The 22,914-nt window shown below is 46.0% G+C and overlaps 1 protein-coding gene across 1 annotated transcript; it reads left to right on the forward strand.

Annotated features, from left to right (window-relative positions):
- The first annotated feature begins 8,921 nt into the window (after nucleotides 1–8,921).
- On the forward strand, nucleotides 8,922–22,528 carry LOC126284435 (uncharacterized). The gene is made up of 2 exons (XM_049983358.1): nucleotides 8,922–9,763; nucleotides 22,402–22,528. Exons 1-2 carry the CDS (start codon nucleotides 8,963–8,965, stop codon nucleotides 22,444–22,446), a joined length of 846 nt encoding a protein of 281 aa, XP_049839315.1. The 5' UTR covers nucleotides 8,922–8,962; the 3' UTR covers nucleotides 22,447–22,528.
- Nucleotides 22,529–22,914: the final 386 nt, after the last annotated feature.

Here is a 22,914-nt window from a genome sequence, read left to right on the forward strand (position 1 = left end):
CCGGAGCAAGTATGGTCGGTCTGACACACCGGTGTCAATATGTTCTTTTTTCCATTTCCAGGAGTGTATTAAGTTACAGTTTATTCAGAGGCAGAAAGAAACATATTTTTGAGTGTATGAGCTTTCGGGCGGAGAAGGTTGCCGCTCCACTTTGACACGGGCGTAGTCACGACCGCTCACAACAACCTCTGAAAGACTTCACAGGTGCAAACCTGCAACACACTAGATTACCTTAAAGTAAAAGTTTTAACAGTTCACACAAACACACAAACTATGCACCCCATAGGAGGGATGGAAATGGTACAAAACACTAAAATTAAATGATTAACTTGCCACCGAAGGTGCAACTTGATTTTAACTTCTAAGAAAAGTCTTACGGTGGAAGGGTTTCTACTTTATATACTAAAATGACCATTTAAATAAAAGCCCATGAAATGCAATCTTACATAAAATTATACATGCTTGGCCAAACATGCTCTACAGTACACACATACCACCTCTCAAGATGATAGGCAAGATAAAACATGTTTCAGGAATTAAGCCGTTACACTTCAAGCAATAAATTAGTTAACACACTGAATCCGACAAACATGACAGAGGCAGCTACTAAGGTAGGGTAGATTGATAGGGCGATTACCCAACAAGCCGAACGCAGGTTGCTCTAAGCCGCCCCTATTCCACTTGGGAAAAACGGACCACCCAATTCATAAACAACCACCTTCCCACAGGGTGGGTAAACGGAGAAGAATGGTGGGATGACCCCAAAACAAAGCGTCTGGTGACCTCACCAAGAAAACAAGTAGAATTTAAATTAGTAAAAGAAACAACACATCACCAATCACTTATCTTCTAATAAACTGCGATTTTTGTCGAAGACCTGGCGCAGCATCCCCAAACCGCTCTCCCGAACCTTCCGCTGCCAGCCGCTTCCACGGACGCAGGAAGGCGCGCCGATCTCCCGTCTCACGGCGTCGAAGCTTGCACCGGCCCGACTGATGTCGTGGGTTGACTCGTGTTGCACTCGTGTCGACCGCGAAGCCACTACCCCTCGCTATACGCCGCGGCCCACTGGACTCAGGTGGCGACCTCACATGCGCCGACGCTCAAGGCGGACAAGTCATCTTGTGTCTCAGTGCACGACCATCAAGGCTCAAGAAAATTCACTCCCTCCTGTTTCCACACTCAGACAAATTCCTGGCCTGGAAACGTTTTGAGTCTAAAAATAAGGTTTCCACAGCTGTCGATGGGTTGTTTGTAAACGCATGGAATTTCTGTTAGTTGGGATAAACTCTGTACAAAGAACACGTACAGCTAAAGAACAGCATTTCATTGACAAACCGCAAAATTTGTTGTGTCCCTCGTCATTACCATCGGTCATTTGTTGTTCACTGCTGGATAAAAAAACTTTGTTCAGACTTTTGTACGTATTAAGTCCCCAGGTACGTGCGTCGCTGCTACTTGCGCGTTCATTCTACCTTCCATTACGTCCTAGTTTTAGTCTTTCGTATCTCTTTACTTAATTTGCACCACACACTCCATTACAATACAGTTGAATTGCTTTTATCTGGAACACTTTTACTTGGATCTCTGGTTCATGGCGTTCGTACTGTATATGACACTCCGAAAGCAAAAGAGCCAACAATCTACGACGATAATCATTAAATTTAAGTTCTGGCAATCGCCATACACCGGTTCTGTCACGAATGTATAATGAGATCGAAGAGAAAGTCGGTAGCAGAGTCAATGGACAAAAGGTTTGATGCTCTGCATAGAGTGGATAAAGGAAAATTATTAAACACTTCTGCATAATTCGGTGTTAACGGATATGCAAAGATCCCAGGATGCTGTAACGGGATATCCTCCTCTAGCATTACTTTTCCTCGACGGTATTATTTTTCGAATTTTGGTGAGGTCATTGATACCTGAAAACGTTCATATCATTTTATACACAGTATGTTATATTCCAAGCTAAAATTTATGAAAGGGAATTACTTTAGAGAATATTGTAGTTTCGATGTTGTGAACGATAAGAACTAGTTCTGAATGTACATAATTTTTTTTTAGAAACATTTAAAATTACGAAATATTTGCATACTTAAAACTTTGGAATATTTTTTTCCGCTGAGTGTGGGAGTCGTAAGCAATCGGGCGTATTTTTGTATTTTGTGCCAACAATGTAATTGCAGCTTTGTTAATGTGAAAAATCAAAAGATTGTATGATATGCTAAAATGCGAGGAAATATATTTACGTGGTAACAAAAATTCTGCACCAACAGATTTATTTAGTTGAGTCAAACGGTGAGAACCTAAAATGTGAGAATTTCAACTTCAAGAATCAGATTCCTAGAGAAAAAAACTCAACATGATAAGCTAAATAAACTACAAAATTTCTTTTAGTCTTCGCTCCTCTCAAATATTCATAAAAGACTTTGGTTATTAATTATTTGGACTGGAAATTTTATAATGTGGGCAATAGATGGAAGTCAGGAAAAAGTGGGGAGATTTCAATGTTCAGACACGATGTGACAGTGACACTGTCCGCGGTAGGATCCCCATGGTGAAATTATCGCCGTTTGTTCGTCTGCAGACAGATTAATTGACGAAATTGGCGCTCAATCTGAAGACACTGTGGCACAAACAGAGGCAACAACAGTTCTGGACAATATAGTGGTTTATTTGTAACTGCTTGTGGAAACAACTGTTGCTTGTGAAACGCTTGCTTTATCGTGCTGCACGTAAACGACATAGATTGAAAAGAAACTGTGTTACATAAAGCAAACTGTTGCCCATCAGAGCTGAATGCCTAGGACGCATAGCAAATAACGAAATTTTATTTTTTGTATGTATACGGTATAGTAGGAGTCAAACACGTTTAAATCTGTTGCTGATATCAGAGTTTGCATAGAACAATTTTTAGTACACAGATGTGTGGTGGAAAATGATTTTCACTGTCAGTATTTTGCCGGCGAGGGGAGGAGAGGTGCTGCAGTCAGGTTTCTGATCACCAGATGTTGTACCAAAGTTTTAAGTACAAAACCTCTCCGTAGTGTCACATGAAGTGAGGGATCGTGATATTATTGATGGCGCTCTGTCTGTCGGATGGGGATGGTAAGTCTGGCTCCGCTTTGTGCTAATCGCAGGGAGTAGGTTATGTGCCGGCACCTGGTTTCTCTCTCCCTTCTCTCATCATCATCATCATCATCATACAATACAAACATTACGCAGCAAACACACACACACACACACACACACACACACACACACACACACACACACACATACACACAAAATACATACATGTATTTCAAAATGTGTAGCTCAGATTGTTCTAAGTTCGTTAAGTGCAATGGCTGATGTGAGTGGTGCAACAGACTCTGGGCAATGAAAGACCAAATGTTACTTGTGGCTGGGAGGTTCAGAGATCCTGGAAAGGGCAACGGTCCAACACTTTGTTTATCGAGCCTGAGGAGGACACCAAGCACTGTATGCAGTCTTGTGTTATCTTGTTGAAAGTCAGAGAGACCTCTAAATAGGGCACAGCCACTAGCACTGACACGTTAGAAGTAGACTGATTGCTTTCCACTTCATGAGCTATGCGGAACTGAGGTGATCATGTTGTGCACCGAATGGCACCACCTACCACGGCGCCGTAATGATGGTAACCAATGACACTGGCAAAACTCGTTGTCCTCGGAGCCACCAGGCACCAGCATACACCACGTGGGTCTCGTCTGAAAAGACAACGCGGTGTCAGTACGGTGTCCGGCACTGTTGAGCACAAGACTGTCGGTACGCCACTCTTCGCCACCGCGTCAGAAACAAGCAGTGCTTGAGGTGCTGACAGTGTGTGGTGTTTCTACGTCTTCGCACTGGCCATATGCATGCTTGCCTTCTTGCACAGCAGCCGCTTTCCGATTGCAGACCATGTGATTATACGATCCTGCACGGCCAAGCGAAAAAGAAGTCTGTTTTCTCGGGCGTTTGTAGCGTACTTGGCGTTGAGTATGACTGTCCTCAAACCAATGGCTCCATATTAGCAGAACAGCGCTGAGATCCCGTTCAAAGCGAGCTGCAAAGTTTGCGCAACATTAAAGTGCTCGCTCGACTGATCATGTTCCTGCCGTTGTCGAATTCCAACAACTGCTAATAAGCTGGTAAGCATTCTTATATGAGGCATAGCACGATTTTATTACAAACTGTTTTTAATTGCGATTTGTGAATAACAAGTTTGTTGGCATTAGTTGCCCGCTGTTTCTTTATACTCCAGATTTTACGCAAAGGTATACTAAAGCTTGTCGAGTATTTTGATGCATATTACGTATATACTGTTCAGCCAGAATATTATGACCACTGACCTACTATCGATATAAAGCCACCGGCGTCACCGGCCGAGAAACGATTATTAGTCAGACACACGCGCGGTGCATGTCAAATCAGTGAGACTGATGTCCGTGTATAGTATGGGGACGGTGCGCCACGTATCTGAGGTTGACCGAGGGCAGAGTGTGATGGCCTGAGGCTTAGCACGAGTATTTCGGAATTTCCACGACTTGTCGGGTGCTCGAGGAGTGCTGTGGTGAGTCTGCAACACGTCCAGATGTCGTAGGATTGGCCGGCTATCCCTCATTCCTGATGTCGGACGTATTAAGTTAGTCAGACTGGTAAAACAGGACGAACTGTGGCAGAACTAACTTTAATACTGGGCAGAGTAGAAGTGTGTGTGTGAACACAGAGTACAACATGGGTCTCTGCAGCCGATGACCCATGCATGTGTCAATGATAACACCATAACATCGACAAAGGTTACTCAAAGGGACTCGTAACTATCAGCACTGACGTCGGCACAGTGACAGAACGTTGCATCGTCTGATGCATCACGTCGATGGGAGGGCGCTCTTTCACACCTGTACTGTGGGACGGAGGCAAGCTGATAGAGGCTCCATTATACTCCAGGGAACATTCACGTGGGCATTCATGGGACCCGTGGAGTTCGTGCAAGGCACCATGACGGTCAAGGTATATCGTCCACTGGCTGCAGACTGGCTTCATGACGACCATGCTTCCCGCCGCCAGTAGCATTTTTCAACAAGATAATGCGCCATCTCACAAGACCAGTAGTGTGATTGAGTAGTTTGAGGAACACAGGGACGTGCTCCAATTGATATTCTGGTCCCCCAACTCTCCAGATTTCAATCCGATCGAACATATCTGCGATGTGGTTGAATGTGATGTCAGAGCTCATCCCCCTCCACCTCCCAGTCCCACTCTCCGTCCACCACCCCGTCCCCCTCCCAATTCCCCTCCCAGAAATTTATGGCAATTAAGTGGCGTGTATGTGGTGCCAACTCCCTCCAGCGACCTACCAAGGCTTAACTACACTCCTGGAAATGGAAAAAAGAACACATTGACACCGGTGTGTCAGACCCACCATACTTGCTCCGGACACTGCGAGAGGGCTGTACAAGCAATGATCACACGCACGGCACAGCGGACACACCAGGAACCGCGGTGTTGGCCGTCGAATGGCGCTAGCTGCGCAGCATTTGTGCACCACCGCCGTCAGTGTCAGCCAGTTTGCCGTGGCATACGGAGCTCCATCGCAGTCTTTAACACTGGTAGCATGCCGCGACAGCGTGGACGTGAACCGTATGTGCAGTTGAAGGACTTTGAGCGAGGGCGTATAGTGGGCATGCGGGAGGCCTGGTGGACGTACCGCCGAATTGCTCAACACGTGGGGCGTGAGGTCTCCACAGTACATCGATGTTGTCGCCAGTGGTCGGCGGAAGGTGCACGTGCCCGTCGACCTGGGACCGGACAGCAGCGACGCACGAATACACGCCAAGACCGTAGGAACCTACGCATTGCCATAGGGGACCGCACCGCCACTTCCCAGCAAATTAGGGACACTGTTGCTCCTGGGGTATCGGCGAGGACCATTCGCAACCGTCTCCATGAAGCTGGGCTACGGTCCCCCACACCGTTAGGCCGTCTTCCGCTCACGCGGCAACATCGTGCAGCCCGCCTCCAATGGTGTCGCGACAGGCGTGAATGGAGGGACGAATGGAGGCGTGTCGTCTTCAGCGATGAGAGTCGCTTCTGCCTTGGTGCCAATGATGGTCGTATGCGTGTTTGGCGCCGTGCAGGTGAGCGCCACAATCAGGACTGCATACGACCGAAGCACACAGGGCCAACACCCGGCATCATGGTGTGGGGAGCGATCTCCTACACTGGCCGTACACCTCTGGTGATCGTCGAGGGGACACTGAATCGTACACGGTACATCCAAACCGTCATCGAACCCATCGTTCTACCATTCCTAGACCGGCGAGGGAACTTGCTGTTCCAACAAGACAATGCACGTCCGCATGTATCCCGTGCCACCCAACGTGCTCTAGAAGGTGTAAGTCAACTACCCTGGCCAGCAAGATCTTCGGATCTGTCCCCCATTGAGCATGTTTGGGACTGGATGAAGCGTCGTCTCACGCGGTCTGCACGTCCAGCACGAACGCTGGTCCAACTGAGGCGCCAGGTGGAAATGGCATGGCAAGCCGTTCCACAGGACTACATCCAGCATCTCTACGATCGTCTCCATGGGAGAATAGCAGCCTGCATTGCTGCGAAAGGTGGATATACACTGTACTAGTGCCGACATTGTGCATGCTCTGTTGCCTGTGCCTATGTGCCTGTGGTTCTGTCAGTGTGATCATGTGATGTATCTGACCCCAGGAATGTGTCAATAAAGTTTCCCCTTCCTGGGACAATGAATTCACGGTGTTCTTATTTCAATTTCCAGGAGTGTATTTCCATGGCACTATATGTTGCCGCTGCTATCCATGCCAAAGATGCACATACCGGCTGTTAGATAGGTGGCCATACTGGTCTGGCTGATTAGTGTACATTGGATATACTTCCTGAAAGCTTCAGGTGGAAAGGGTGGGTGAGGAGGGGAAAATATGTATCTCTTAGACACCGTAGTCGTGCACTGGTTGTATATTTTACTATTTGTACAGGGGCTAGTCTTCAGATTTCCTGCCGAGGCGTTGTCATCTTCGTAAATCGGACTTTCTACCGGTAATCCATGTCGCACTTGTGCGATATTTCGGAAACTTAATTGCAAATCAAGAACCATAGGACAGTCATTTCGAGAATGAATGGCAGTGCGAGCACCAGCAACCAGAGGATAATCCGACAGCGACTCCTAGCGGGCACGGAACTTGGATGGAGCACTAAACACGGCCGACTACGGTAATAGGACAGCGTAGTCCATAGAACAGCTTAAATGACGGTAATCAGGAGATTGAACGTCCGTTATAGCTTAGAGGTGAAACAGAATGTCAGATGGCAAAATTATTAACTGACAACACGAGAAAATATATGTGAATGATACGGAAATCGTCAGATGACTCTAAATAACGAAAAGTGTAAGGTCATCCGCATGAGTGCTAAAAGGAATTCGTTAAACTTCGGTTACATGATAAATCAATCAAATCTAAAGGCCTTAAATTCAACTAAATACCCGGGAATTACAATTACGAACAACTTAAACTGGAAGGAACACACAGGAAATGTTTTGCAGAAGGCTTACCAAAGACTGAGTTTTTTTTTTTTTTTTTTTTTTTTGGCAGAACACTTAGAAAATGTAACAGATCTACTAAGGAGATTGCCTGCACTACGCTTGTCCGTCCTCTTCTAGAATAGTGCTGCGCGGTGTGGGGTCCTTACCAGCTAGGACTGACGGAGTGCATAGAAAAAGGTCAAAGAAGGGCAGCACGTTTGGAATTATCGCGAAATATTGGAGAGTGTGTCACTGAGATGATACAGACTTTGGGCTGGACATCATTAAAAGAAAGGCGTTTTTCGTTGCGACGGAATCTTCTCACGAAATTCCAAATACCGACTTTCTCCTCTGAATGCGAAAATATTTTGCTAACACCGACCTACATAGGGAGAAACGTTCACCATGATAAATTAAGGGAAATCAGATCCCGTACGGAAAGATATGGGTGTTACTTCTTTCCGCGCTCTATACGAAATTGGAATAATAGAGAATTGTGAAGGTGGTTCGATGAACCCTCTGCCAGGCACTTAAATGTGATTTGTAGAGTATCCATGTGCATGTACATGTAGATGAAAAGTACGCGCACAGTATTGGAACAGCTACGGCTAGAAAATTCCAATGGCTCTGAGCACTATGGGAATTAACATCTGAGGTCATTGGTCCCCTAGACTTAGAACTACTTAAACCCAACTGAGGACATCACGAACATCCATGCCCGAGGCAATACTCGAACCTGCGACCGTAGCAGCAGCGCGGGGTATCGGACTGAGGCGCTTAGAACCGCTCGGTCGCAGCGGCCGGCGGCTAGAAAATACTACGCCTGTTGTACTAACCGCCGCGTATACCGGACGGAGCATCTAGCCTCATATATATATATGAATACTGGGCCCGTTCTGCACTCGGTTCAGCCTTAGGGACTAATTAATAAAAACTGCAAGTACGACGCAGATTACCGGAAGAAAACCCGATTCTCCAAGATATACGCGTGTTTTCGGCATTGGAAGCAGGGTGAGAGAAAAGAGGTGGGAGGAGTAAAATAATGCCCCATTGGCTTCGGCGAAGAGAATTTCGCAGGAGTCTTATTGGAGATTCTTGCGGAATGACGTCATTCAGTTCACAATGAAACAGTGTTACACGATTTTGTCACATGTCAATCAGGCACAAAAAGCAAGCAAGGAGAAAGTCACAGGAGGCAATAAAAAGTTGGCTCTGGGACACAGAGCAGCCGCAGCAGCTGTGGTGACGTCAGCCAAAAGACTCGCTCACAAGAAACTGCGGCGGCGGACAAACGCAGAAACAAAAACTAGCACAGTGACGTACGGCTGTGACGCCGGGATGCCGCATTCATAGCACAACAGTAGGCTCAGTGTCTGGGGATCGGGCAGTGACGGAGTGCCGTGCGCCATGAAGAGCTCGGGCAGGGTTTGCAGCCTGCTGCTGCTGACGATGGCCTCAGTGTCCAGCGGCCGCAACGCTGGATATTACTTCGAGGAGGCGCGATTCCGGTATTCTCCTTCCAGGCCCGAAGACGCACTCGTCCTTTTCATAGCCAGTGCGCCACCCCTCATTTGTGAGCCGGAGGACGGCTTATCGGAAGGGACCGAAGTCGCCGACTTTCGCCTCGCTCTACCACGCGGGTACTCGCACTACACATGCTCGTTCGAAGGAAACGCAACGGCAGGCTCTAACCTCAGCCTGATACGACCCCTTCTTTCGTATTTTTACTACACCGGAACAGGTGCCGTAGGAGGGTTTAGTGAGAATAAAATGTACTGCACTACGAATTCACAGCTACCAGACGAATACTTCCAGGTGAGGGTGCAGCGTCCTCATGAAGATCGTCCGGTGAAATGCCGTGTCCTCAACGACAGTGGAAGGCTGTACATCAGGTTTCCAGGATACCCGACCATCGTTTGCCAAATTGGCATTGAAGCGGGGCCTTATCGTTTTAACCTGCCAGGTATTGATGACCCATTCAAGTGCGCGTTCCGTGTGTATTCAGAGTGGATTTTAGGGGACACGCACGCCGAAGAACGCCTGTACCGGTCTCTAGTCAGCGGACTCCCCACTCGCGTGGATGGCACCCGCCCACGTATCGTATGCTTCCCGCACGAAACGTCCAATGGGGCCGCGGACTTTCAGCTACTATTGCAGAGCGGCTCCACCTACGATTGCAGTTTCCCGGAAGCTGTTTCTCGCTACCTGGTAAGTGTGACACTTGCTGTTTTTATTTTCGTTCTCTCACACCTCACAACTACTCATATCGAGCAGCAGCTTGGTTCCAGTTGCATACAGAAAGGAGGCCGTCTTTCTGAAGAAACGTTTTCTAAATTTGCATCGTGTCTGTCCATGTACATAACCCGTTCAGAATGGTTCAAATGGCTCTGAGCACTGTGGTACTTAACATCAGAGTTCATCAGTCCCCCCCACTTGGCTGCTACGGTCGCCGGTTCGAATTCTGCCTCGCGCATGGATGTGTGTGATGTCGTTAGGTTATTTAGGTTTAAGTAGTGCTAAGTCTAGGGGACTGACGACCTCAGGTGTTAAGTCCCATAGTGCTTAGAGCCATTTGAACCATTTTTGAACCATCAGTCCCCTAGAACTTAGAACTACTTAAACCTAACTAATCTAAGCATATCACACACGTCCATGCACGAGGCAGGATTCGAACCTGCGACCGTAGTGCCATTTTTGTCATTCACCCAGAATTTTGGTTGCATGACTGATGACATTCCTGAAGCAGGTCAGTAGAGGCAATAAAATATGACCTAAACAAACAAATAGAACGCTGAACTGAACAAAATTAAACTATTCACTTAGCTGCAGTTCCGTGCCTGTTTCTTCACCCAAGATTGAAATACACCGTGTTACGAGTGTAAGTATAAATGTTTTTACTTGTGGTATATTAATACACTCCTGGAAATTGAAATAAGAACACCGTGAAATCATTGTCCCAGGAAGGGGAAACTTTATTGACACATTCCTGGGGTCAGATACATCACATGATCACACTGACAGAACCACAGGCACATAGACACAGGCAACAGAGCATGCACAATGTCGGCACTAGTACAGTGTATATCCACCTTTCGCACCAATGCAGGCTGCTATTCTCCCATGGAGACGATCTTAGAGATGCTGGATGTAGTCATGTGGAACGGCTTGCCATGCCATTTCCACCTGGCGCCTCAATTGGACCAGCGTTCGTGCTGGACGTGCAGACCGCGTGAGACGACGCTTCATCCAGTCCCAAACATGCTCAATGGGGGACAGATCCGGAGATCTTGCTGGCCAGGGTAGTTGACTGACGCCTTCTAGAGCACGTTGGGTGGCACGGGATACATGCGGACGTGCACTGTCCTGTTGGAACAGCAAGTTCCCTTGCCGGTATAGGAATGGTAGAACGATCGGTTCGATGACGGTTTGGATGTACCGTGCACTATTCAGTGTCCCCTCGACGATCACCAGAGGTGTACGGCCAGTGTAGGAGATCGCTCCCCACACCATGATGCCGGGTGTTGGCCCTGTGTGCCTCGGTCGTATGCAGTCCTGATTGTGGCGCTCACCTGCACGGCGCCAAACACGCATACGACCATCATTGGCACCAAGGCAGAAGCGACTCTCATCGCTGAAGACGACACGTCTCCATTCGTACCTCCATTCACGCCTGTCGCGACACCATTGGAGGCGGGCTGCACGATGTTGCCGCGTGAGCGGAAGACGGCCTAACGGTGTGCGGGACCGCAGCCCCGCTTCATGGAGACGGTTGCGAATGGTCCTCGCCGATACCCCAGGAGCAACAGTGTCCCTAATTTGCTGGGAAGTGGCGGTGCGGTCCCCTAAGGCACTGCGTAGGATCCTACGGTCTTGGCGTGTATTCGTGCGTCGCTGCGGTCCGGTCCCAGGTCGACGGGCACGTGCACCTTCCGCCGACCTCTGGCGACAACATCGATGTACTGTGGAGACCTCACGCCCCACGTGTTGAGCAATTCGGCGGTACGTCCACCCGGCCTCCCGCACGCCCTCGCTCAAAGTCCTTCAACTGCACATACGGTTCACGTCCACGCTGTCGCGGCATGCTACCAGTGTTAAAGACTGCGATGGAGCTCCGTATGCCACGGCAAACTGGCTGACACTGACGGCGGCGGTGCACAAATGCTGCGCAGCTAGCGCCATTCGACGGCCAACACCGCGGTTCCTGGTGTGTCCGTTGTGCCGTGCGTGTGATCATTGCTTGTACAGCCCTTTCGCACTGTCCGGAGCAAGTATGGTGGGTCAGACACACACCGGTGTCAATGTGTTCTTTTTTCCATTTCCAGGAGTGTATGCACACTCATCAGTGTGTTGATGGTTTTCGAACAGTGTTCCCACAAACATCTCACAAAATTTACGATCAAATGTTTTCTATATGCTTGTACAGTGGCCGCGAAGCGGTCTGCACTTGTCTGTACAGACAACCGATTTGCGCCCACGTGTCTGCATTTCAAACCTGATCTGCTCCACACGGTAAAATGAGCATCAATTGTTTGCTCTTGCCACATGTACTTGGGAGTACTAACCAACCCAAAAACGTACGACTTGTAACGGCTATAATTAACTTAATTAACTGTTGGTCTGAAAATGACATAAATACTGATGTAATGTTGCTGACAACAACGTCCTGTCACCAACCAAAATATCTGCACTTACATCCGTTACGCCCTGTATATGGATTTTCAGGATCCCAGAGCTTCTGCTAGGACAATTTCTATAATAAGGATTTTATCAGCAACTATTTCTGGCGTTGCCATTGGCGCCAGCCAGGAAAAATCATCTAAAACTTGCGCCGCAAAACGTGCGGAAATGAAAAATGCTATAGATTTGAGTTTTTGACAATATGGATTTGTAGTTAGGGACTCGTACCGTTAGCCAATAAACAGACTGTAATAACACTTGGGAAGTGTAATTTGTTTGTACGAACATATACACTATGTGATCAAAAGTATCCGGACACCTGGCTGAAAATGACTCACAAGTTCGTGACGCCCTCAATTGGTAATGCTGGAATTCAATATGAGGTTGGACCACCCTTAGCCTTGATGACAGTTTTCACTCTCGCAGGCATACGTTGACTCGGGTGCTGGAAGATATCATGCGGAATAGCAGCTCATTCTTCACGGAGCGTTGCACTGAGCAGAGGTATCGATGTTGGTCGGTGAGGCCTGGAACAAATTCAGCGTTCCAAAACATCCAAAGGTGTTCTATAGGATTCAGGCCAGGACTCTGTACAGGCCAGTCCATTACAGGGATGTTGGGATGTTATTGTCGTGTAACCACTCCGCCACAGACCGTCCATTATGAACAGGTGCTCGATCGTTTTGAAAGATGGAATCGCCATCCCCGAATTACTCTACAACAGTGAGAAGCGATAAGGTGCTTAAAACATCAATATAGGCCTGTGCTCTGACAGTGCCACGCAAAACAACAAGCCGTGCAAGCCCCACACCATGAAAAACACGACCACACCATAACACCACGGCCTCCGAATTTTACTGTTTACGCTAAACACGCTGGCAGAAGACGTTCACCGGGCATGCCCACAGCCTGCCATCGTATCGCCACATTGTGTACCATGATTCGTCATTCCACACAACATTTTTCCATTGTTCAGTCGTCCAATGTTTACGCTCCTTACACCAATCGAGGCGTCGTCTAGAATTTGTCGGCGTGATGTGTGGCTTATGAACAGCAGCTCGACCATGAAATCCAAGTTTTCTCACCTCCCGCCTCTGTCATAGTACTTGCAGTAGATACTGATGCAGTTTGGAATTCCTGCGTGATGGTCTGGATAGACGTCTGTCTCTTCAACTGTCGGCGGTCTCTGTCAGACAACAGACGAGGTCGGCCTGTACCCTTTAGTGCTGTATGTGTCCCTTCACGTTTCCACTTCACTATCATATTGGAAACAGTGGACCTAGGGATGTTTATGAGTGTGGAAATCTCGCGTACAGACGTATGACACGAGTGACACCAATCACCTGACCACGTTCGATGTCCATGTTCCGCGGAGCGCCCCTTTCTGCTCTCTCACGATATCTAATGACTACTGAGGTCGCTGATATGGATTACTGGCAATAGGTGGCAGCACACTGCACCTAATACGAAAAATGTATGTTTTGAGGGGTGTCCGGATACTTTTGATCACATAGTGTACTTTTTAAACGGAACTGTGCCTCGTGGTATTAACAAACTAAAAGTGGGGTAAATCAGAATGTCAATGGTGTTTGTTGCAGGGGTCTAGTGCGAGTCGTTTTCGAGATATTGTGGTTTGAAAAGTTTCCACACCGACACTTGTTTGTGCCATTCAGCCTGTGTAGTTGCCATGTGCGGTGTTGTTATGTTTGCTTGCAGTGTGCTTATGTGTTGCTTTAGTGCACGGTTACTTGCTAGTCAGTTTGTTTATGGTAGTCCAAACAGTAGGTCGTAAGTGGGCGATGGTTCAAATGGCTCTGAGCACTATGGGACTTAACTTTTGTGGTCATCAGTCCCCTACAACTTAGAACTACTTAAACCTAACTAACCTCATGACATCACACAAATCCATGCCCGAGGCAGGATTCGAACCTGCGACCGTAGCGGTCTCGCGGTTCCAGACTGTAGCGCGTAGAACCGTTCGGCCAACCCGGCCGGCGTGGGCGATGGGATTTACTAATGCGGAAGAAGTCGAGGTGCCCATGTCCCGTGGATGCGCAATACATCCCGCCAGACATCAACCATCAACATTAGTTATTTGGTTCAAATGGCTCTGAGCACTATGGGACTTAACTACTGAGGTCATCAGTCCCCTAGATTAGTTATTTATCAACCTCGTCAACCAGTTACTTGAAAGTGATGGTACACCAATACAACGTAACAGAAAGAAACAAATGACGACAGAAGATGGGGGAAATTAATGTTCTTGCTGCTGTTGCAGTTAATCCGCACGTTACCTTCCTCGCTATCGTGCGTAGAAGTGGCATGACACAGCCAAGCGTTCTACTCATTCTCCGTCGACATATGTTCCACCCCTTCATATCTCTCTCCGTCAAGAGTTGCATGGGAACCACTATAAGAATCGTGTTAACTTCTATACGTGGACATTAGGACTGTATACTCCAGATGTATCATGTATCTTGGTTAGTAATGCAGCAATAGACATAGGTTCCACCGCTTCACATCTCTCTCCATCAAGAGCTACATGGAAACCACTATAAGAATCGTGTGAACTTCTGTACGTGGGCATTAAGACTTTACACTCCAGATGTATCATGTATCTTGGTTAGTGATCCAGCCACCTTTGATAATGATATCCAGGTCAACCGCCAAACAATGCACTGTTGGCCTCTTGACAACCTTCGTTGGGTTTGTCATGTGGACCGTCAGCATCCGTGTAGCTTAAAAGTATGATGTGGGATGGTGAACCATCAGGTCGTAGGCCGGTTTCAGATAAAAGGAACACTGAACGTGCACAACTATCGCAGGCTCCTAACAGACCATCTTCCACTGATGGTACAATACGTTCCTCTGTAGACTACGTGGAACCTATCGCGTCCAGATGATGACTGTCCATGCTGTGCACGAACTACTAGAGCATGTGTTCAAGAATTGTTTCCAAATCGTTTGAGTGGACGGAGAGGACCTGTACGTTGACTGGTCTGTTCCCAATATCTGATGCCTGTATACTTTTTCTGTGTTGAAATCTAAAAGAAGTTGTGTGCAAGGAAATACTAAGTATACCCGATGATATGCAACGATGTATTACTGCAGCCTGCTCGAATATCTCCTCTGAAATGCTAGTCGTTTCATACCATACTGGAAGCGTGTATGTCCTCTGCCGGTGATCATTTTGAACACAACCTGTTATGGTCAATTGTCTGGTTATTGATAGGAATCCATATAACTAGTGTATGCATTTACGTTATTATTGAGTGTGTGCTATCACAGGTATTGTGCAGGTGTCTATGGTGGAACTTTTCAAAATACCATATCTCGTAAATAGCTGTGGAGTCATCACAAGACAGTAGGATACAGAAAACGAAAGAAAGAAAAAACGCAGTCACGTATTTCTGTGGACTAATTCCTTATAGCATTGAGAAGACATGGAAGTTTTATTTCCCAGTTGTAAAAGCTAGCGTAGGAGTATTTGACAATTCCAGTCACATCAGTGCACTTCGAGTACCTATTTTCAATATGTCGTCAACGTCACGTAGGAGACTGTCAGTGAGAAGTCGGGATAAAATTTTGAGAAAAAGGGGATTTTGGTCAAAATATAATTTATTATTCTTGGTCGCTGTTGTTGTTGTGGTCTCCGCTCTGAACTGTTCATCACATTTACTTGCGACGGTAACGTATTTCTACAACTCGATTCATATTCTGTGATGAATGACGAGAGGAGCATGCGAAATGCCGCGTAGACCTCTCACAGAAATGAAAACAACAAATAAATGGGCGTGAACTATGTTACAATGAAGGAATTCAAGAGTCAAATCTTCCAACACGGATCGCAACACAGTGCAGTACTCCTTCTTCCTGTTTTCATGCTTGATCCGCGTTTAATTTTTAACGAGTTATCCAATGGGCCAAGCAGTCCTCTACTCGTGACGATTCCGGCTATTCACGGCGCCACCCGATACTAGAGTTCAAAACACAGCTGACAATGATCGCCGAAGCAGGCAGAGAAGCTATTTTTATCGGTGTCTGCGGTGCGAATTCAGAAGTACCGGAGCGAAAACCGACAGGGACAGAGTCCGAGAAACAAGTACAGTTAGCACGTCGAGGACTTAGTGATATCTGTACTCTTAAACAATTAAGATGGGTGAGTACTCGACTCACACAACACGACAAGAAAAGGCCAAAAGATCATTAACTACGTTTCTGGTCGGAATAACCACATATTACAGTTAATTTAACCGCCACGTTGTCTAATATGATATCTAACCTTCCTACCCACGTTGCCGAATCGAAACTTCGCATTGTGCGCTGTTCTCGCCGATGGTTACGGCTGCAGATGCCGCTCTGTGGCTGCAAGGCAGGATCTCCTTTCTTTTGTAAGCAGTGTACGTAGATATGCTGATGCCTTAGTACGCCTCCGCTGCCCACTGATGCTGATAGTAAAGTCCACTGCACTGCGCACTGCAGGGTGAAAGACTTCTATTTCGAATAAAGGCAAACTACTGCTCACTGAAACCTCCCTAACTCCAAACACGAACAAGTGTTCTCTACACCGCAGAATCGGGTTGACAAGGTCAGCATGACTCACCATCCGAGTTCGGATCTGTGCGATCTTTTTGCCCCCGTAACCAAGATGCAGCCCCGAATCAAAAGAACTGACAATAATACACTACTGACCATTAAAATTGCTACAACACGAAGATGACATGCTACAGACGCGAAATTTAACCGCCAGGAAGAAGATGCTGTGATATGCAAATAATTAGCTTTTCAGACCGTTCACACAAAATTGGCGCCGGTGGCGACACCTACAACGTGCTGACATGAGGTTCTAGGCGCTACAGTCTGGAACTGTACGCAGGTTCGAATCCTGCCTCGGGAATGGATGTGTGTTATGTCCTTAGGTAAGTTAGATTTAAGTAGTTGTAAGTTCTAGGCGACCGATGACGTCAGAAGTTAAGTCCCACAGTGCACAGGGCCATTTGACATGAGGAAAGTTTCCAACCGATTTCTCATACACAAAGAGCAGTAGACTGGCGGTGCCTGGTGAAACGTTGTTGTGATGCCTCACGTAAGGAGGAGAAAGGCGTACCATCACGTTTCCGACAGTGATAAAGGTCGGATTGTGGCCTATCGCGATTGCGGTTTATCGTATTGCGACATTGCTGCTCGCGTTGGTCGAGATCGAATGACAGAGCAGGATATGGAATCGGTGGGTTCAGGAGGGTAATACGGAACGCCGTGCTGGATCCCAACAGTCTCTTATCACTAGCAGTCGAGATGACAGGCATCTTATCCGCATGGCTGTAACGGATCGTGCAGCCACGTCTCGATCCCTCAGTCAACAGATGGAGACGTTTGCAATACAACAACCATCTGCACGAACAGTTCGACGACGTTTGCAGCAGCATGGACTATCAGCTCGCAGACCATGGCTGCGGTTACCCTTGACGCTGCATCACAGACAGGAGCGCCTGAGATGGTGTACTCAACGACGAACCTGGGTGCTCGAATGGCAAAACGTAATTTTTTCGGATGAATACAGGTTCTGCTGACAGCATCATGATAGTCCCATCCGTGTTTGGCGACATCGCGGTGAACGCACATTGGAAGCGTGTATCACCCAGCGTGATGGTATGGAGTGCCATTGGTTACACGTACACCAAAGTCAGCACAGAAGAGCTGCTGGAACTCGCTCCAGCCTGCTTGAGATGCTTGGCCAAACTCACCTCCAGCCCCTCACGCCGGTGGCATGCTCCTCCTCCCCCCTCTCCCACCACAAGAATGCAAAAGAGCATGTAACTTCAAGTGCACAGCGCTTTCGAGAGGCTCTGAAAAAGACGATGTCTGCCCTGAAACACTCAGCCGTTGCATTCCAATACGTCACGTCTTTTAATGAACAAAGTTTCTGTCGTTCAGCTGAGCGCTGCTGAAAATTCGCTCTCATTACCCAGAAGGTATCTTTGCATTGCTGACTCCCTGTTTAGAAAGGAAAAGCGTTCACTTGTGAGTCTTCATAACGTGAGCAGTGCGAGACCTCTGCCATTTGCAACACAGTCGGTCGCCACTGTTCCGCTGTAAGTGGCCCTGGCAGACTTTACCTGCCTCGCCATACCGTGCACCCAGCTCGGCAGGTTCCCGAAGAGGAAGCGCGTCATAAATTCCTCCCTTTCTAACAGCGCAGGACTACAGGAATATCGCCACAGTGCGTAGCGAACCATATGCAAGAAGAAAGTGCGCAAATCAAACCAGATGTAGAACTTACTACATATGAAGCTACTAGTAACTCAGTACCTCTTTGTATATTAACTTGATATCAATAAGAACGAAAGAAATTCTTCCAATCCATATGTGACATACAGCAAACCAGTGCTTAACGGTATTGGTTAAAAACGGTCTTAGTTGTAGTTTTAGTTTTTTATTTTTCAGCGACGCGTTTCGCCTTCTTTTGGCATCTTCAGGTTATCTACATAGAAAACGGAGAACAAATACATCTACTTAAGAATCTCGATCGCGTTGTGCAGACTTGGATAATTTATAAGCATGTATAAACAGATCAACTATTGAAAGAGCAAATACCTTCATTTGGTATTTCTTAGAGGAATCCTTTAGTCAGTGTAGCCAAAGGGCATCGTCGAATATATCAGGCCAACATCGCCTTCGTTAAACTCAGTAAAAACTAGAAATATAAAATAGTAAAATCATTACCTTTTCTAGATGGACGCGAGAGGCACCAAGATCTACATAACGCGTTCCCGTTCACAGAAGCGAGTAACAGAATAAGATGGGGCTCAGGTAGTAGGCATAATGCACCACAGCGTCGTGTGCTAGTACTCACACACACTCATAGTACTAGCACACGACGCTGTGTGGAGTTGCTACTTTTTCCGTCAGTGTATTAACACAATAATATAAAATAATTCTTGTGATACTCTAAGCATTCTTTTCTAATCTAAGTGTACTGTAATCAACACAAGTTTTCGCACCAGAGGCATTTCGCTGCATTTGTTACACATCATCAGTGGCTCTTCACTAAACATTTTACCTATATTAAAGGTATTTAACTTTGTGATTTTACAGAATTAAAAACAAATTTTCTAACGGATGTTTTTTTGTACTTGTTAGTTACGTCTTTTGAGTATCGTTTTAGATGTTTTAAAGATAAATGATTGTTGCTGTCACTGCTAGCAGAAGCTACGGTTGAAAAAACCTTAATGTATTTTTGTATGAAGTCAAATTATGTGAAGTTTTACGAAAATGCAGTGAATTGTAGAAAATCGAACTGGAGTTAAACGAAAAAAGTCTTCAAATATGCGAGAAAAGCGAGTCCCGGGGTAAAATCTGTTTTCGCCTGCAACATAATGAAAAAACTATTGTTTCATAAATAGTGAAAAGTAGCTATAAACGCAGCAAGAAAAATGGTGTTTGAGTGTACAGGAGACAATATATAAAAACATATTATTTTTATCGTATGTAGAAACGTTACTGATCACATTTGATGACGCTTTACAAATAAAAGTGAAAAACGTCTGCTGAGAAAATACTACTCCATTGCTGTACGTTTAAGATAAAAAAGACTGCTTCTTATACTTCTGTGGGAGTTGGTCACCCAAAAGCACTTTCTGTACTCTTACGTGATATATGTAAACACTAATAATGGCCCTACTTGAAAATCTGCAATGTTTATACGTAACGTTCCTTGCAGTACATGCTGGTTCATGTTGGTCTCTGCGAATTCTAACCTTGGCCACATATTTGTTGATAATGGTTTATAGACGCAAGGCACAAAAAAATTTGCTTTCGCCAAAGGGCGAAATACACAGAAGCGCCAAAGAAACTGGTATCGGCATGCCTATTCAAATACAGAGATATGTAAAGAGACAGAGTATGGCACTGCGGTCGGCAACTCCAATATAAGACAACAAGTGTCTGGCGCAGTCGTTAGATCGATTACTGCTGCTATAATGGCAGCTTATCAAGATTTAAGTGAGTTTCTACATGTTGTTATAGTCGATGCACGAGCAATGGGAAATAGTATCTCCGAAGTGGCGATGAAGTGGCGATTTTCCCGTACTACCATTTCACGAGTGCACCGTGCATATTAGAAATCCGGCGAAACATCAAATGTGCGAGATCGCTGAGGCTGGAAAAAGTTCTTGCAAGAGCGTGACCAACGACGACTGAAGAGAATCGTTCAAGGTGACACAAGTGCAACGATTCTGAGAATTGCTGCAGATTTCAAAGCTGCGCGATCAAGTGTCAGCGTGTAAACCATTCAACGAAACTTCATCGATATGGGTCTTCGGAGCCGAAGGCCCACTCGTGTACCGTTGATAACTGCACGAGACAAAGCTTTACGCCTCGCCTGGGCCCATCACCACCGACATTGAACTGTTGACGACAGGAAACATGCTGTCTGGTCGGACGAGTCTCGTTTCAAATTATATCGAATGGATGGATGTGTACGGGCATGAAGACAACTTCCTTAATCCATGGACCCTGCATGTGACTGTTCAAGCTGGTGGAGGCTTTGTTATGGTGTGGGGCGTGTGTTGTTGGAGTGATATGCCACCACGGATACGTCTCGATACGACTCTGATAAGTGACACGTAAGTAAACATCTTATCTGATCATCTGCATCCATTCATGTCCATTGTGCACTCCGACGGACTTGGCAATTCCAGCAGGACAATACGACACCCCACACGTCCAGAATTGCTACAGAGTGACTCCAGTAACACTCGTCTGAGATTAAATACTTTCGTTGACCACCAACCTTCCCACACATGAATATTATTGAGAATATCTGGAATGCTTTGCAAGACACTATTCAGAAGAGATCACCACTCCCTCATACTCTTAGGGATTTAAGGACAGACTTGCAGGATTCATGGTGTCAGTTCCCTCCAACACCACTTCAGACGCCGCGGGGAGTGGCCGCGCGGTTTAACGAGCTATGTCACGGATTAGGCGGCCACGCCCGCCGGAGGTTCGAGTCCTCCCTCGGGCATGGGTGTAAATGTTGTTCTTAGCGTAAGTTAGTTTAAGTAGTGTATAAGTCTAGGGACCGATGACCCCAACAGTTTGGTCCCTTCGGAATTCACATACATTTGAATCACTTCAGACGTTAGTCGAGACCATGCCATGTGTTGCGGCACTTCAGCGTGTTCGCGGAGGCCCTACACGCTATTAGGCAGGTGTACCAGTTTCTTTGGCTCTTTTGTTTAAATAGAGTTGGAGACTGCCTCCTGTAAATTCGTGCCTATTGCATGATATTCAGGTAAGAAACAGTGACCCTGTACATTTATAAGTGATTTCAGGCCACCTGATCTGGGTTGAACGTGTAAAACAAAATGAAATATTCTTCTCATAACAAAATTTCATCCTACGGAGGGCACTTCCATTCACCGTAGCGGATGAGCTGTTCTGCAAGCTAAATCTGAGACTCTCTCGCTCTTTTTCTTCCTCTTCACTTTTTCAACGTCAAGACAGCATTCTCGAGAGCTCCTTAAATAACAGCTAGCGATGGGGAGGGACGGAACAGATACCACGTCACTAATCTTTAAGCGTTTATAAAATACGCATTAAACTTTTATATTGCGCTGGCATCATTTCTTTTAACAGAAACACAATTTTATTACGTAGAATAACAGGAAATTAAGTTCATACTGTGTAATGTTTTAGCCGCAAAGTTGCGGACATTTTAAGAAAAACTTCCAGAAATTTCTCTATTGTAATATTAGGTAGAGAAGACTTTCTATTATTATCAATTTTGCCAAGCGCTGAAGGAAAATTCAATTAAATTTCTCTATTATAAGGCGATAGAGATTGATATTACTTGCTAATAAATGTATTATCATTATAATGTAGGCTCTACTACTTAATCTTTTTGCTTTTGCTATTAGCAAAAGGGAATGTTCAAATAATTATATTTATTATTATTAATTGTATTATTTTAGGCAATAAATGTATTTCAATAATCTACTTGGGTATTCGACGAGTTTCGATCACCTCGAAGTAGGTAGCAGGTCCAAGAAGTTTTATGTTGTCTGCTTTAGGTTTCAGCAAATTTTAATATAGATGGTCAGGATGTGTTCCATACCTCTGATAGACTGTGCCTTAACTAAGTCCATTTGTCGTTCTCTCTGTTGCAGCTAGAGCCACGCCATACGAATGACAGACCGGCTCCCATTGAATGACAGAAGATTAGTTGTGACGATAAAAGCCGGAGACTTATTGTATCGAAATGAAAAGAAATGTCAGTAAATTACCTTCAACGTTGGTGTTCTGTAATTTTATTCCACCTTTAACTGCATCCCTTAAAATTCCTTCTGCTGAGTAAATTCCAAGGTGGTACACTAACCAGATATGACTGTGCATTCCAGATGTATACGTATGACTATTTTATCAGTTTTAAATAAGTGTACTGCACAGTAATTGGTAACCAAAATAAGAGAAATCTGAATATATGCACGTCTCTAATGGCCAGCATTGTCTAGAGGAATGATGTTTATTACAACCATCGATTGTCTTTAGAGTTCCACTGCTAATCTATGGAAAAGGAAAGATGATTGGGGCTTAATGTCACGCTGAAGATGAACTAGCTAGAGGCGTAGTACGTACCATGTTTGGGGATATATAATCACAGATATTGGCCGTGTCCTTTT

Source organism: Schistocerca gregaria, chromosome 8, assembly GCF_023897955.1.
Source record: "Schistocerca gregaria isolate iqSchGreg1 chromosome 8, iqSchGreg1.2, whole genome shotgun sequence".
Taxonomy (NCBI): domain Eukaryota; kingdom Metazoa; phylum Arthropoda; class Insecta; order Orthoptera; family Acrididae; genus Schistocerca; species Schistocerca gregaria.

Coding starts and splice junctions, on each gene's coding strand:
- LOC126284435 (XM_049983358.1), top strand. CDS start 8,963: ATGAAGAGCTCGGGCAGGGTTTGCAGCCTGCTGCTGCTGACGATGGCC. Junction 9,764..22,401: donor AAGCTGTTTCTCGCTACCTG/GTAAGTGTGACA, acceptor TCTCTGTTGCAG/CTAGAGCCACGCCATACGAA.